Consider the following 16,281-nt stretch of genomic DNA (forward strand, 5'->3'; position numbering starts at 1 on the left):
TCAATGAAATGAGAAGTTGTTACATCTTTAGAATCCACTTTATTACCAACAGTTCCAAATTAAAGTCACTCTGGTCTGAAATTATTTTTCTTAAAAAGTGGAACATAATATTCATATACATTCAGCAGAGGAGCACAAATGTACAAAAGCCAAAGTGTATGACAAACAAATGACCTACATAAAGTACTGGAAGGTAGATCCAGCAGGCCGAGAAGTAAGCCAGAGAGAGGATGTAATCATTTCAGAGTTTTTTTTATTTTTTGTCTAAAATTCAAACTGATTCTTACCATCACAACTATAATTTACCTATTTACTGAAAGTCTTGTTATATTAAACACAGTCAATTTTCTGTTTACGTCACAGTTTCTTTTTCACAACCAGAAGAAAATCAGAGCTGCTGAGCCGTTCTTAATTTGACTTTTTGCCATTTTCATCCTCTTTCTGATTGACGTGTTCCTTGTTTTCTGTTTTATCTGGAGATTTGCCTGTGCAGCGTCCATTTGGCACAGGTCAAAGGTTAGAGACTGGAGGAAAAAGCAACAAAAAGACAAAAAAAAAAGGGGGACAAAGGAGTAATGCCCCATAAGACTAGAATCTAGAGTCCAAAAAAGTGACAGGAGATACTTTTTTATTGAAGTATCTTTGTGGGATTAACAACACAAGACACTTTTTAAAATGTCCACATCACTTCAAGTCTTGTAAAATAAAGAAAAATAAAATCAATTCAATTTATTGCATAAAAAATTATGAGTACACAATGGGAGAAAACTTGCATGTTGAAGATTATTTGTGTATTTTTTTTTATCATGCTGGTTCATTGATGTAAAAAGGAACATTAGTATGCATTTTTATGGTCCTTCTATTTTGGTTAAGAGACTCCAAAGGGATCCAGATGGACTTGAGACGACTCTTTGGATACAAACGTAAGGATTCTAGCTCCAGATTGGACCCAAAGAATAAAACATATGCATAGAAAAAAACCCCGGAAAATTCAAGCTTCTATCAAGTCTACGTCTCTGCACAAAAAGTTTTGAAGTCCTAACAAACAGTTGGTCTCAGAAAGCAGAAAATTTAAAGGGCATTTTGGGTTTTATTTCAACCGGGCTTGTCCCGAGAATCTCCATGACAGACGGGGAGAAACCAAAGGTGTCAAAGTTTCATGTTTTTCTCAGAAGATATATTTCTAATGGGCCTAATATTTCTAATGGGCCTACTGACATTACTGTCCATGTGTTCAGTAATCAACACAAATTAAGTTTATGTGTAAAAAAGTGAAATGGCAGAGAATGAATGTTGAACCATTTAAAAAAAACAAAAAAACAGCAAATACATACACACACACTGCACAAGACTCCACTGGTGAAGAAAAAGCAGACGGAAGCTCACTTAAAGTCTGCTGCAGAACATTTAGACTTTTGAATGACTATTTAACTCATTTTAGTGAGTTTGCCTAATAATTCATTACACTTCATAACTCATAACTTTTGTTTGTTTGCTGAGTAAATTATTTTTTTGGCGGGGGGTGGGGGGGGTGCATGTGGGCTCCCTGGGTTGTCACAGAGATCAGGTGTAAATTTCATATAATTAAAAATATATTCACTGTGAAAAGCATTGATATTATCCCCTGCTGAATCAACGAGAAATCTGCTGGGTTGAAATAAACTGGATCCATCGTCCTGGCTGAGTTGGACTGAGATGGATCAGTGGAAACAACCAAACCCGCCATCACCTGCTGCAGCTGGAGGGATCTTGACACCGGCTCTGCTTCTTCTTCTCACACCCGTGGACCCAGTCAGTAGAACCCAGCGCCTCACCGTGGAGCCTCCTCTCCTCTGCGGCGTAAGGCCGCTCCGTTCCCGGTTGAAGCTAAACTGTTTTGGTCCCTGCTCCCCGAAAAGTCTTCTGCTTGGTTATTAAACTGCTTGGAGCTCATCTGTAAACTGTCTTCATCGGCGGGAGTCCGTTCAAAGCTCGCAGCGCTGTCCTGCCGCACAGGAAACGGAAACGGGAATCTTCCCAGTCTCAGGGAACGGAACGGAGAGAAACGAGGATGATGATGGAGAGGATGGCGGCCGTCGGGCCGGTCTTGTTAGGGGGTTGTTAGGTTGGAACGGAGGCTCGGGCGCCTGCTGGAGAAGCTCCAGGCTGCGGTTGGAAGCGGAGCGGCGCCGGCTGCGGCTCATTTCTCCCGGTAGTACAGCAGGTACATTTTGAGCGGCTCGGGCAGCGGCAGCCCCAGGATCCTCTCTCTCAGGATGTTGACGGCCGGCTGGGGTCGCAGCAGTTCGCCCGTTTCCTTCTCCTCCTCCTCCTCCTCTTCGTCCCGTTCCTCTGCCTCCTCCTCTTCCTCCACCGTCTCCTCCTCCTCCACCAGCCTCCCCCTACCCGCTCTCCTGCTGCCCCTCGCTGGCCGCCTGCCCTGCCGCTCTCCGACTGCCTCCTCGTCCTCCACTCGGCCCTCTTGGTTGTTGTTGTTGTCCAGGGAGGCGGGGGCCATCCCGCCACCGGCCACCACCTGGCGGGTGGCGAGCATGAGGGTGTTGCAGTGGCGCCGGTGGACGCGACGGCGCTTAAAGCGCGGGCCGTACTTGTGGAGGCCGGCCGCCGCCAGGCCCCGGCCCACACTGAAGGAGGAGCCCCGGCCCCGCGCCTGACCGTCCCCTCCGTCTGTGGTCACCCGCAGGGTGTGGCGGATGCAGATGCGGGCCAGTTCCTGTAATGTACGCACCTCGTACTTGGCTGGAAGATTAGGAAACAAAAAAAAAAACAGCGGTGAACAAATCAATAAACTGTAAAGGGTTCTGTCCAGAACTTTTTCCTGTTGGTTCTAAAGTCTGTTTTTGATTGAAGCATCGATGGCCGTCTCTCTTTTCCCTTTCTCTCTTTCTGCAGGTATAGATGCAGACTTCTAGGGTGTTGTCCTTCTTTCTCTCCTCTCCTCTTATCTCCTTTCCCTTCCTCCCTTTCTTCTCCATCTCCATGTCTATTGCATTTGAAACAATGCAACAGACAGGCATGCACTGTGGGAGGCATTACAGGCTGATTTATAGCCTTTAGCTGATAAAATGATTCCTAGTTTTATGTGTGAGGATTTGATGAGTTTGAGATGGTGGGTCATGTTAGTGTGTGCTATTATTCTGGGAATGTTAACAAACAGCACTACATTCTCTGAAAACCTGAAGTGAGACTTACGCAAAGGTGCCATCTTGGGTTTGCTCTTGGGGCTGTGTTTAGGCAGAACCAGAGGAGCAAAAGACACAGAGATGATTTTCTTCGTCTCCCAGCTGCTCAGTCCGGTGCGGACAATCTTGGTCAGCTGCGGAAATGCAACAGGGTGAGGTCATTCGTCCTCTTGTCTTCTTCATCGGATTTGTTTTCACCCTCATGCTTGCAGTTAAGGTCAACATTTTTAGCCCGGAGTTCAGCTGGAGTTATAACTTAATTACAAACAGGTGGGCTCTATTTACTAGATACCTTCTGAGGCAACTAGTTCAACTAAATTGTATTTATAGGCATCAGAGTAAAGGAGACTGAGAATCAACGCATGTCCCACTTACTGGGTTATTTGTTAAAAAAAAAAAAAAAAAAGTAGGAAAATATTAATCTTTTTACTTTCTGCTTCACCGGTGATGTCACATGTTGGTTTATTACACAAACTCCTAATGAAAAACATTGAGATTAGGGGCTACAAATTGACAAAAGGTGAATATTTTGTTTTTGAGTTGTAATATTACAGATTAAGAATGAAAATGTGACTTCCCAAGTCACAAGTTAAAAAAAAGTGCAACTTTAACTTGCTAGATAATAATAATAATAAAAAAAAAAAAAACAGAGAAGAAGACAGAAACAGAAAGTGTCATGGAGACGATGATGCTGAGGACTGACCTTCTCCTCCAGAGGCATCACCAGGATGCCCCCCACCTTCAGCAGGTTCTTCATGTACTCCTCGTGTTCCTTCTGCACCCCGGCGCCACAGTAGACCCTGTCGTAATGGCGGCTCTCGGGGGGGATCTCCAGGCAATTACCCACCACAAAGGATGGCTCACAGAACTCAAACCTGAGAAAAAAATGAACAAAAAGAAGTAGAAGTCTATTCATTTCTGAAAACAACAAAAAACCAAAAACCAGATCATCGACGGAACAAGCACTAGATACCGTAGAGAGGACAAGAATCAAAATGCTGCAAAGACCTGATCAAGACTCAGACCTCAACCTCACTGAGAGGAAATGCTTTAGGAAGAGAGCTTACATAAAGATTACTGAGGCAAAATTCCTCCATGTTACATACCAAAAAAATATAATATAAATCATCTTTATTTTCTTTTATTTGACTGTAACTAAAAAAAAAAAAAGTAAATGTCACAGATCCGCCTGGACCTACTTGTCGAAACTGTCACTGGTTTTGATGAAGGAGTCTAACTTCTGGTAGGCGTACTCAATCACATCTGCATGCAGCTCTATTCCGTGATTCACCCCAAATGGTCCTTAAAAACAAACAACATGATCCGAGTTATTTGAAGACGTTTGTGAAAAGCAGTCAGGACGTAGATCTGTACTGGCCTACCCAGAATGAGGCCGACCATGGTGCTGAGGTAGCCGGTCCCGCTGCCCAGGTTGAGGAAGGAGAGGCCGGGATGCAGCTCCAGAGCCTCCATCACCTCGGAGTAGATGCACGGCGCAGACAGGTGGATGTTCCCGTGGCGCCAGGCAAGGTCCTGTCCAGAACAGAAAGCTACGCTGAGGACGGGTGTTTCTCCGGACCGGCGCCGGCTCTGGTTGCAGAGTCGTTCCTCACCTTGTAGGCGTTGTCCCGGTATTCGTCCAAGTAGTAGTCGGCCCGGTCGATGGCTCTGAAAGCTCGCTCCACCAGGTCTGTGCGGATGTAGTAAGCCTCCTTCAGGTTGTCGATCAGGTCGTCGTTGTCCTCGCCGGCACTAACAGCTCCTCCCATCCTGGCTGGAGGACGAGCACCACAACAAACCCAATGGGACTTCAGGAAGCTCTGGGTTTCTCCAAGAAGAATAGCCTTTAATGAAACAAAAAGAGGATTCTGGTACCACTGACTACTGGAACTTGCTTTGAGACAGCAGACAGAGACAGAGTTTCTCTCAGGTCATATATGGTCCTAATCTATAGTTTCTGTTTTTGCTTTGTGTTTTGTTCAGTTGTTTTAAGGTGCTGCCAGGCCAGACTCGATGCAACCTCTCTGTGTGAATTGGGGTCTCCCTCTATGACTAGGAGTGTAGCAATAAAATTCACAAGACCAGACGAGACACAATACTGAGTTCATGAGAACGGGACTGGACGAAAACTTCCAACGGCCTTTTTACTGCATTTTTATTGAGTTCTGCCAGCCACTCAATAAACTGTTTGTTTCGTCTCTTCGGTGCTTTACCAGAGGGAGAAAACCAAGGGGATAAATGGAGAGGCTGTGAGCCAACAACACTGTGCTGTGAACCACTGTGTCCCCATGGAGAACACCAAAAATAAGGTGAAAATTGTGTCAAACAGAACGCAACAAAACAATTTTAAAAAGGCAAAAAGAACAGAAATCCTGCATTTTTATTTTATTTGGTTATTAAAATCTCACTTTGACAGTTTTGTAATTCCAAAATTACAAAACTTCCATCTGCTTCATGTTACTTTGAAGTAATGTGTGTGTGTGTGCGCGCGCGTGTGTGTGTGTATTTATCGGCTGCACAGTTGCACACTTAGCACCGTTGCAACAACATGGTCCTGGGTTGGACTTCTTTATGTTCTCCCTGTGCACCCACAGGTTCTCACCAGGTACTCTGTCTTTCTCCTGCTGTCCAAAAACTGTTCTTGTTAGGTTTACTGGTTACTCCAAATGTGTGTGCACGGTTGTTATTAGTGGGGTTGCAATAATAAATTGATTGGTCAATACTTACTTTAGTAACCTGTCTTATCTACCACTGCAAAGGTCTTAAAATCTGACACTGTCCCCTTTTGCTCTGCCGTGACAGAGAACTGATGGACAGACCAGCCCACCATGTCATGTCTGAATGTGTGCAGCTAACAATAATCATCCACAGTTGCCAACTTTGTCTTGACATTTAGTGCCGTTTTCAAACAAAAAAAATAAATAAATAAAAACAACAACAAAATCAGTGTCAGAAAAAATTGGAATCAGCAGGTTTGGCTTTTTAAAGATGAGTGAACGGCCAGGAAACTGCAATTGGTGCACTCCTACTTATTGTTGTTGTCTGTGTTGCAAGGACTAGCAACTCATGTACAGTATGCCATCGGGGGTCCTGTGGTTTATCTTGTAGGCCTGTTTTCTAACTGATCCAAGTGTTAAAGAGGTGTTTCTGGGTTTCAAGCAGTAAAATGATTATAAAATCAAGTAAATTCAATTTTTTGGTAAGAATAAAGACATAAACATTGCTTAGACACATTAACAGTAACGACTGACAAGGTCAGCACCACCAGCATGAGGCTGGCTGGGCTCCTGAGTTGAGATCAGTCCAGGCCAAACGAAGGGCCCCATCAGGAGGCTGTAAACGAACCAAGCAGCTGCTTAGCTCCATATTACTGCTGCTGATGGTCTTTGATGAGTCGACTTGAAAGAGATGTTGAGAAACAAACAAGGGGTCCCCCATCAAAGGTGGATCCAGCGGGAAATGACCAGAGGATGGCGCTCTAAATCATTGCTTGTTGTTTTAGTGCACCCTTTATATGAAAGCCAATCATCAGAGCTCAGTTATGCCCTAGCGTTTCTGTAGATGTTTTTTTTTTTTTTTTTTTCTGGAGAGTTTCTGTGACGAGGCGCCGCCGGTTTTAATTCACCGAAGCTGCTGCTGGCGCTTCGGCCATTAGCGCCACCCTTAACCATCCAGTTTAAACACCACCACACCAGCACCAGAGAGTGCTTTAGCGTCATTTTCACCCGAACAGCAGTACAACAGCCAGTAACACCTCCATGCAGCTGCATTATGTCCTCCAGAGAAAAGGAGGAAAACACCGAGACGACGCGCGGACCAAAGCTGGCCGCAGCGGGGAGAAGAGCTCCCAGCAGCCGCGGTTCGGGCCCAGTTAGCGGGGTACCGGCTGGGGCAACGCTCTCTGTCTCAGCTGCTTACCTTCTCGTCGGCCTATTCTTCTTCTTGTTGTTGACGGTGGTGGTGGGGGATCCAGTCAACGTACCACTGCTGGATGTAAACATTCGGCCATCTGACGTGATGACGTCACACATCGAGCACGTAAAAAAAAGATGGCCTAGTTTCACAAAGCGGAGATGTAATGGTTCAGAACAGGTCGGGAAAGGCCCTTTTTTCCATGAACGGCTCCAGCTTCTTCTCATTTTTCAGATAAAGAAATAAATTTATGTTGTTGTTGTATTTATAAGTTCTACTAGTTGGCAATCAGAACTTTTCTGGTACCATTTTTTTGTATTAATTTTATATATAGTTAGTGAACTGTTATAAAATTAATGTAATACGTTAGTGTTACATTAATTTGATGCCATGTTTTCTTGTCTTTTGAATATAGTGAAGCTATATATATATAAATTCCCTTCTCACCCTCCGCAGCTGGTCTCTTTCATCCTCTGAGCTCGGGTCCTCTACCAGAGGCCTGGGAGCTTGAGGGTTCTCCTCCAGTATCTTGGCTGTGCCTAGAACTGCACATTTCTGGACTGAGATGTCTGATGTTGTTCCTGGGATCTGTTTGAGCCACTGCTCCAGTTTGGGGGTGACTGCCCCGAGGGCCCCGATGACCACAGGCACCACTGTGGTCTTCACCTTCCAGGCCTTCTCCAGTTCCTCTCTGAGGCCCTGGTATTTCTCCAGTTTCTCGTGCTCCTTTTTCCTGATGTTGTGGTCACTTGGTATGCGAATCTACTCTCAGTAATATTAAAGTGTGCTGGATTTTATGATATCCTCCTGTTCAGTGTTTGTGTTGAATTAAAAATGTACAGAAACTCACATGACTAAATGTTTGATATTGTTTTAACACTCTTAACAAAAGGATCTAAAAGACGTAGCAAAAACCATGTTTGGCAAAAGCATGTAAATTCACAAATCGTCCACCAGATGTCAGTGGACAATTTGTGAAAGTCTGTATGTCTTGAATCAGTATAGAAGCAAAACTACCATGTTGATATTTTTTAAACAGTTGGGCATATGTTGTATTTGATTTCACTGACTTTCATTAACCTTTTAAAATAGGTGAATTAAGGCTTTTTTCCCCCCTACAAATTTCGAAATCAAGCATCAGAACCCATTCTATTTGCTGCACATTATGCTGAGCAACATTAGTCTCTATTTTATAATTTGTCATAAACCAATTTCATAAGTTCTTTACCAAACCGGCCCCTCAACTGCAAACTGAAGGAGGGTTGGGTTTGGTAAAGAGCTAGTTAAATTAGTTTATGACAAATTATAAAATACAGACTAACGTTACTCAGCATAATGTGCAGTTCATATAATGGGTACTGGTGTTTGTTTTAAAAATTTGTTGTAAAAAATGTTTCCTGTTCTCAATAAGAAATGAAAGTGCACAATAGGACTAAAGGTTTGTGGAGTGACATTTATTTTTCATTTGTACCAATGCCTGCTTTTAGGAAAAATTCAATGGAATGTCAAGGGCCCACAGAAAAACAGTCAAGGGGCTCCATCTGTCGCCCAGACTAATCTGACCAACTTCCATATCTGCACTAAAGAAAACAGTTCCACTGAGTGATGGTCAGGGTGCTCAGGGTGATGTGAAGACATAGTTTTATTTCACAGTTTTGCATGAACATGAACTCCAAGAAGTTTGATTTTGCTCTCATCTGACCAGAGCAGCAACTTCTTCCACGTGTGTTGTCTCCCCTCAATCAATCAATCAATCAATCAATCAATCAATCAATCAATCAATCAATCAATCAATCAATCAATCAATTTACATGCTTATCCCTAGTGGGGCCACTAGGGGTGCTGGTGTCTATCTTAAGTGGTCAGTGGGTGACAGGGGGGTACCCCCATACAGATCGCTAATCCATCACAAGTCTCTCACCCAAATGGTTTGGTGCAAATAGGACATCTTAGGTTGGGGTTGAGCCCCAACCTAAGATTGAGCCCAAACCTGGATTTTGTACAGGTGTACAAATTTTGTACAGCATCTAGCCATGCAAAATTAAATATTTGTGAAAGAAAGGGTCACTCTCTGGTGCTCAGTGACGTTAAACACGGAATATGTCCTGTCATGGAACATCCTCATTACTGAATATGCCGCAGTCAAGTGTTAGTTAACAAAGGAGAACTGATTGGGAATGACAGCAATCTAGCCATGAAGAGGAAGACCACGTAAAATTACAAAGTGAGGTAAATCAGGGGAGTCAGGCAGCGACTTTGGTTCATCTGGCACACGCGACCAGCATTGGTGAAGAAATCCAGCGAACCTTTAGCCACTAAACTCGTAGCTAGAGGAGGGTCTGCTCAGCTGACATGTGTCAACCTCAGTGGCAGGGAAACATGTGGAACCATGGTTTCTCCCCTCAGCTCTGTGGTTGAGGCTCTTTTTCCTCAGATCAATGGCAGCAAGCAGCAGTGTGGCGATGGCAGTCATCTCTTTTAAGGAAATATGTGATTCAAAGATTCCTTCAGCAGAATTATGAATAAGCCAGGGTCAAGACTTATTCCTATAGCAGTAGATTTAGGAATAGAAATACTGGATATGCAAACAATGTCATACATATTTGAGGTCCAGGACTTGTGGTAAGTGCCAGTCCCCCTTAGGGGAGTTGGTCCTTCTGATTCAGGAAGACGTCCTATGGGTCAGTCACTGCAGATTAGAAACCGACTTCCATTAGTGGCTCCTCTTTCTTAATGCAATGTCACATTTTCCCAGAGCGAAACTCTGCCTTTTCCTGCTAAAACTTAAAGGAGGTTATCGCAGTGCATTGTGGGATTAATAGTTCTCATACCAGCCTCCTTCCTCCTTGTAGTTCCTTCCTGGCTGGAGGCTCAACACTGTCTAGTTCAAAAGAGTTGAAGTTTTCTAGAACTTTGCGGCAAACAGCTGATTCTTCTCTGTTGCCAGTTTTACTCAGGCATTGAGGACTGGTCATAAATGCTCACTCAAAGGCTCAGTTCAGCAGGGAAAAGGCAAGGATTTCACAGTAAGAACCTGCTTTATATAGGACAATGATATGTCAACATAATCACAATGACTAGTTAATTCATATGTTGACATGACTTGTTCCTGTCCCAGTTAGATCATTATTGAAGCATTATGTTGTCAGTTCGGATATATTTAGTCATACTCTGTGTACATGTGTCTTTATTAGACTTGGTCCTAGCACCGATCTATCGGTGAATGCTAATGCCAACTGCTCTATCACAATATCTCATGCTGATACTGTCACCAATGACAAGTATTCACACCCCCTACAGACTCTTTAAAAATATGCTTTTACCAGCTAAAACAACATCATATGAAATCCTTTGTATTAAAACTGTAATGTCCTTGAAGTTCGTTTGTGTGTACAGAAGAGGCGTAAATCAAGTACATAGAAATATGAATCAGACAGAAACACTAATGCTCTGTTCTATGAGTCTTTATTTGGGTTTTTTTTTATAGAGAACATTTAAAATGGTTCATACCCTCACAATAACTGACGTCAATTCTCTGCTTTATAACACTGACACAGAAACAGGGAACATGTTTACAAGTACACAAACACACATCCACAAACTTGGCCAATCTACAGTGTTATAACCCCCCGCCCCACCCGCTCCACCCGCCCATCCAACCCCCCTTGTTCACCCCCAAAAAAAAGTTTAAACAAAAACATAAATCCCTAAGAACACACAGCCAAGGCCTGTCCCACTTTACAAAACGGTGCAGTAGCAAAGGAACAACCACGTCTACAAAAGTAACTAAAATGATCACACATTCTATAGTAATGGAAGTGCTTGTACTTCTGGAAGTTTTGTACTATTTTTTTTCTTTTTCTTTTTAAGGATTTCAACTTCAGTGTCTAGAAAATCACCAGTAAAAATAGCTCATCTCTGTAAAAATGTGCTAGCAGGACAACCCTTGGCTGTGGAGTTTTTGTTGTTTTTTTTGTCACAAACTATTCTTCATTTTTAGAATCGTTATTAGTTTCGAAACCATTTTCAACTTCGATACAACAACAAATAACACTGTTTTTTTTTTTTTGTTTGTTTTTTTTTTTGTCTGGATACAAATATGTACAGAAACTTTTTCCACTTATGTCAAAATAATGCCCTGCACTCTGATGCATTATCTAGAGATGACTGCCAAGCTTCAGATCCCTTCACAGAAACTGTCCGTGCAGTTTTTGGTACCTGAATCGACAGAATGAGATCACAGTTTCTTCAGAGAGACAAAAGCTTTGAGTTTTCCCCTGTTACTCAGAGTGCTCTCTCTGTCTGTCTGCAGTGGACAGAAGAAGACACGCTTTATTCCACAGAGTAAAACTGTTAACCCACCCCCACCCGTTTCCCCCTGAAAGTCAGACATCTGGATCAGGACCGAGGATTTTCAGCAGTAATTGAATGGGTGTAAACATACCATATGTTGACATGAGTGGAGGGAGAAAGGCACACATGATAAGACCACACATATCTGAGAACTACGCCTGGGGAGGTGGGAAAAAAATGGGGGTTTCTTTTGGTTTTGTTATATTTTGGACAGCCTGATGAAAAAGTGCCACTCAGTTTTTTTTCTCTCTCTCTCTCTATCTGTCTCTCCTTATACATCTCCCCTTCACACTCACATTTGAAATTTTGGTGTTGACTGAATTCCCTGAAAAGTGTCGTCACATCAAATAAAATTGAGAGAGGGGAGGGGGGTGGGGGAAAAAAACTGAGCCCCGTCTTGTTAAATGCTCTTTTTCGGATCAGAACAATAAAACTGACTCCATCACTCGGTACTTCTATGTAAATAGGAAAACATACAGTGCGTGGGTGCAGGACCGACCGTGGGCTGAGTTCGCTTTCTTAGCTGACTTTTTCTGTTTTTTTTCTTTTTACATTTTTTTTCTTAAAATGCTCCGCTTTCATGGCCTCAGTGTTCTTCATTTACATACCTCAGTAGACAATTTCATCAAGCAGTTTAAAAGGGGTCATGCCATATCAAATAGGTTAAAAGAATATTCACAGTCTTAACACTCTGGGTAGAATTCTTGTGCATTTCAAGAGGAAAAATACACTACTTTGTTAACCAAATGCATCCAAGCAATCTTTCTTGAGGAAAGACGCAAAGAAGACCCGGGAGGGGGTAAAGAGGGGCTGGAGCGACGGGGGGGCTGGGGAGGAGAGGGGTTTGGGCTAAAAAGTCAGGAAAAGCTTTAACATTCTCTTGAGTGACGTCCACATATTTATGCAACAAACGCCTCCTCCGACAACAAAAGGGGAGGTTGTGCAGCCCGGCAAATCAATTTTCCACTCCCACGCGCTCGTCTCATTTCACACGAGGCCTTGATCCAGCCGCTGCGATTGCCTCTAGCCTCAGCTGACTGCTCGACCTGTGGCTATGCTCCGCTCTGCCGCAGGTCACCTGAGAACCAAGCAACTCCTTCCCGTCAATCTCTCTTTTGGTTTCCCAGAATTTGAAAAACGAAAATCCTGTAATTTCATGAAACTCAGGGGTGCTGCGATGGCGCAGGGGTGGAGCGCGCGACCCATATACGGAGACCTTTAGTTACAGATTCGAGTCTCGGCCTGTTGCCGTACGTCTTCTCTCACAACGAGCTTTTCCTGTCTGACCACTGTTAAATAAAGGCCGCTAGAACGTAAGAAGTAATCATAATAATTTCATGAAACTCTTCAGAGAAAACACAGGAAATTTCCTGATCTCAGATCTGTCCGACTTCAACTGCTGGCATCTTTGACGAGTTATTCAGAAAGTGCACATTCTACGCTGGCTAAGAGCACATTTACAACATGCCTTGGACATCAGAGTTACACGTGGGAATAGTTTCACCCCAAAGGCAGGTCACACTAACGTCTCCTACTGGTTTGTTTCAACACAAAAGAGCTTGGAGCGAGCAGGCCTTTACCATGAACACACAAGAAGAATATTCAGAAACTGCACAATGTCGTTGAACACAATGTGCAGAACATTATTCAGAGGCATCGTCTTTTTTTTCACTATACATGAACTCACACTGACACTTAGGATTCAGGTTCAGCCGTAAACATGCAGCTGATGTTAGCACACCTTCAGGCCAAAGACAAGACAGGTGGATGAAAAGAAGAAGAAGAAAAAAACGAGACGGGAGGGGGGACGGAAACCGACGGGATCCAAAAGTACTGTTCCACTACCGTCAACGACTTCAGCTTGACTGAATGTTTAAAGCCACAGTTGAGCAGGTCTAAGTGATATTAAAGATGGAGCAACCGCCTCCTCACAATGACGCACCCTTAACGTCTCGCCTGAACAGCTTCTGATAATACAAGAGAAGAAGAAGAAGTCAACAATTATACTGGAAAAATATATGTATGTTTATATTCATATATATAGCATCTTTAAAATCTATTTGTACAGAATGTATATATAGTGTACTTATGGCCATCTTGGCAGAGAAATAAAGGCATTTTGAAACAATCCGCGTTCTCTCTCGATGCCGTGGTCGTCCTGGGCAACCAGACATTCTTACATTGCAGAGATGCAGAGAATCAGGAAAAAAGTAAGCTCTCCTTTTTTTTCTTTTTTTTTTGCTCTTTTTCTTTTCTTTTTAATCAGTGGCACTTTGTGCATTGAAAAAAAAAATTAAAATCTAGAGTAAGGCTACAAGGGTGTGTGTATGTTTGAAGTTAGTCAAAGACAGAAAGGACCTTATTGTATCCTCAAGGGTTTGGATATGTCGCAGAATATTTTAGGAATCATCATGCATCCAGGCTGAAACACGGCCGGAAAAGCGCTCTGTGTGGAACATTTTTACGGACGATCAGAGAATAATTCGCAAAGCAGCCTCGGTGCATCGTAGAGGTTCTGGGTGAGCCAGTGCTGGCCGCTACAAAGAGCTTGGGAGAGGTACAAAACACTTTTTTTTTTCTTTTTAAGCTTTTTTTTTCCTTCACCTGACAGGAAGCAAATTAAAACACAGAAATGTGACAGTAACAGAGAAGTGAGTGCTTCTGTTGGGTTTACAATCAGCTGCTGGTTTGTCTAAGTACACGCCTAAGCAATCAAACAGTACTGGTATTAATGTCGTTTCTTTATTTAATTATTAGCAGTGGATTTTTTTTTTAAATCTTTTTTTTTTTTAACTACTCAGACTCAACCGTCACAACACGCACATAAATAAGAAACAAAATAAATACACATCAGTCGACTTCTTTCTCATTAAATAAATAATAAATACATCGTTTTTCTTTTTCTTTTTTCCCTCTCGCCCGTGGGGGGTTTTGTAGCAGTAACAGGAAAAAAAAGCACAAACAAAACGGAGGAAAAGAAGAAAAAAAAAAAAAAACCCCAAAAAGATCATTTTCTTGTAAAATTATCAAAAGAATTTTGATTCCTTATAAAACATCTGCACGTAAAAAGTTAAAAAAACAAACCAAAAAAAAACCGTCTCGTCTGTCGTTATAGATTCTTAAGACATCTGCAGATTGGTTATCGGTAAAGTTGCATTTTTTTGTTTGTTTGTTTGTTTTACAAAACAAAGTTATTAATAAATAGATTGCTTTAAATAAATAAACCTCAATAACATAAAGGGCAATAAGTTACAATTTAAAAGTTCACAAGTTTAAATAATTCATATATAACAATAATTATCGTACCACAAAACTATTCATTGAAATGAAGTGCAATTCCTATGTTGATAAATACTATTGATATGACTAACCGAAGCTGAGATGTGTGCACACTACTCCTATCATCATTCCAGTAAAAAACAAAAAACAAAGAGGATTTGGTCTGCTGAGTATCCCGGCTGTTCTGAGATCTGCCTCACCGCTGCAGACACACACATTCAGGTGAGCGTGCGTCTCATTTCGCTGGGATATGTGTGTGAGAAGTGTGTGTGTGAGTGGATGCGGATCACACAGCTGGTGAGCGCCCCTCCCAGCCAACGCTACAGGACAGCGGCGAAAGTTCCGTCGTCCGGAAGCAGATCCCGCCTCCTCGTTCCGGTGTTCCGGCCCCGTTGGAAGCAGACTCAGCAGGTAAACATACAGCACGTCAAAGCCCCTCCGATCTAGTTCCTACAAACATTATTCCTGCTTTTCCAAACACTCTGACTTGAAGGTTTCCTCCTCTGAATCTCAGAAGCAGCATGATGTGGATTTTGGTCGCTTTTTCTTCAACAGAGGTGCTCCCTGGGTTGATTTTGTTTGAAAATTTGCCGTTTATTTAAGTAACCTGAATTCCCTTTTTGTTTTTGAATCGTATTTAAATATATCGTTGAGCATTTCAGCATCTCTCCAACTCCCCCTCCCCACACCGCTCCCCCGGCATCCAGCTCTCCAGCTCCAGCAGCCGTTTCAGATTTGCCTCCCGTGCCGCGCGTCGAGCCTCACACTTTGATGCCCTTCACAGCCTTGTTGATGCTCTCCAGTAAGGCCTTGTTTTCCGGGCTCTGGAAGCACTCCTTGTTGGTGTACATGTCGGTCAGGGTGCTGACGTAGTTGTCAAAGTTCTGCTCGGTGATTGGCTCCTGCTGCCACGCAAGAGAGATTGAGATGAGTGAGATAAGTGGAACGGTATCTGCATTTCTATTCACCGTAAAATTGCACAAATTTAAATTACAAAAAGAATTTAGCCTAATGGAAACATGCCAGTTTTGAAGAAAACCCTGATACTTTTTGATAAAAGGTTTTGAATTACAACAAGGTGGTTTTTCAGTCATATCAAAATGGATATATAATGATAGTGTTGCAATGGAAACACTTTTTTTCCACACCATGAGTCATGTGATCACTAGCTGGATGTTACTACTGGTGAAAACGCCAAAGAAGACAACAGGAAGTAGTAGGAGAATGATAGTTTGTGTTTCCTTTTTTTCGCTTCAATAGAGCTCTCACAGCATCACAGAGTTCATAAAAAGTTGTGCGTCATTCCAAAGTGTTGAATCCATAGCTCTTCTGTAAAATCGACTACATTTTCCCCAAAATCCTGCATTCTTAGCCGCTCTCAAGTAGGCGGGTCTTGTTGCTCTTACGCCTGAATAAGACGCAGACCTCTCCTGTGATGGCTGATAGATGATGAGCGCCATGGCTGAATTATAATTATATCCATATAACTGCTCACACTCCTAGCTGCCATGATTTTTAATGACTTATCCATGAACAAGCTTATTTACTTGTGATT

General features: G+C 42.7%; 2 protein-coding genes and 1 long non-coding RNA gene across 3 annotated transcripts in view; 1 reads left to right on the forward strand and 2 right to left on the reverse strand.

Annotated features, from left to right (window-relative positions):
• Positions 1-16: 16 nt before the first annotated feature.
• pcmtd2b (protein-L-isoaspartate (D-aspartate) O-methyltransferase domain containing 2b) lies at positions 17-7,205 on the reverse strand. Its single transcript, XM_014967509.2, has 7 exons — positions 7,101-7,205; positions 4,796-5,026; positions 4,565-4,715; positions 4,382-4,484; positions 3,886-4,057; positions 3,193-3,316; positions 17-2,739 (listed from the first exon to the last, which is right to left on the reverse strand). Exons 2-7 carry the CDS (start codon positions 4,949-4,951, stop codon positions 2,180-2,182), a joined length of 1,266 nt encoding a protein of 421 aa, XP_014822995.1. The 5' UTR covers positions 4,952-5,026; positions 7,101-7,205; the 3' UTR covers positions 17-2,179.
• LOC148158265 (uncharacterized) lies at positions 7,204-7,943 on the forward strand. The gene is made up of 2 exons (XR_015763720.1): positions 7,204-7,274; positions 7,551-7,943. It is a non-coding gene; the product is annotated as an uncharacterized LOC148158265 (long non-coding RNA).
• Positions 7,944-10,542: 2,599 nt separating this feature from the next.
• Positions 10,543-16,281, reverse strand: part of myt1b (myelin transcription factor 1b) — a 138,563-nt gene continuing 132,824 nt past the window's right edge. The window contains exon 24 of the mRNA XM_088006934.1: positions 10,543-15,631. Coding sequence (XP_087863060.1) covers positions 15,488-15,631 — 144 coding nt within the window. The 3' untranslated portion in view covers positions 10,543-15,487. The remainder of the gene's footprint in view (positions 15,632-16,281) is intronic.

Source organism: Poecilia mexicana, unplaced genomic scaffold (genome assembly GCF_051168715.1).
Source record: "Poecilia mexicana isolate PSO_F unplaced genomic scaffold, ASM5116871v1 scaffold_7, whole genome shotgun sequence".
Lineage (NCBI taxonomy): Eukaryota > Metazoa > Chordata > Actinopteri > Cyprinodontiformes > Poeciliidae > Poecilia > Poecilia mexicana.

Excerpts from the sequence above, each read along its gene's own strand:
- pcmtd2b (XM_014967509.2), bottom strand. The coding sequence starts at position 4,951 with ATGGGAGGAGCTGTTAGTGCCGGCGAGGACAACGACGACCTGATCGAC. Across the intron at positions 4,716-4,795 it reads ACCGGGACAACGCCTACAAG|GACCTTGCCTGGCGCCACGG; the intron begins GTGAGGAACGAC and ends TGTTCTGGACAG. Across the intron at positions 4,485-4,564 it reads CATGGTCGGCCTCATTCTGG|GACCATTTGGGGTGAATCAC; the intron begins GTAGGCCAGTAC and ends TTTGTTTTTAAG.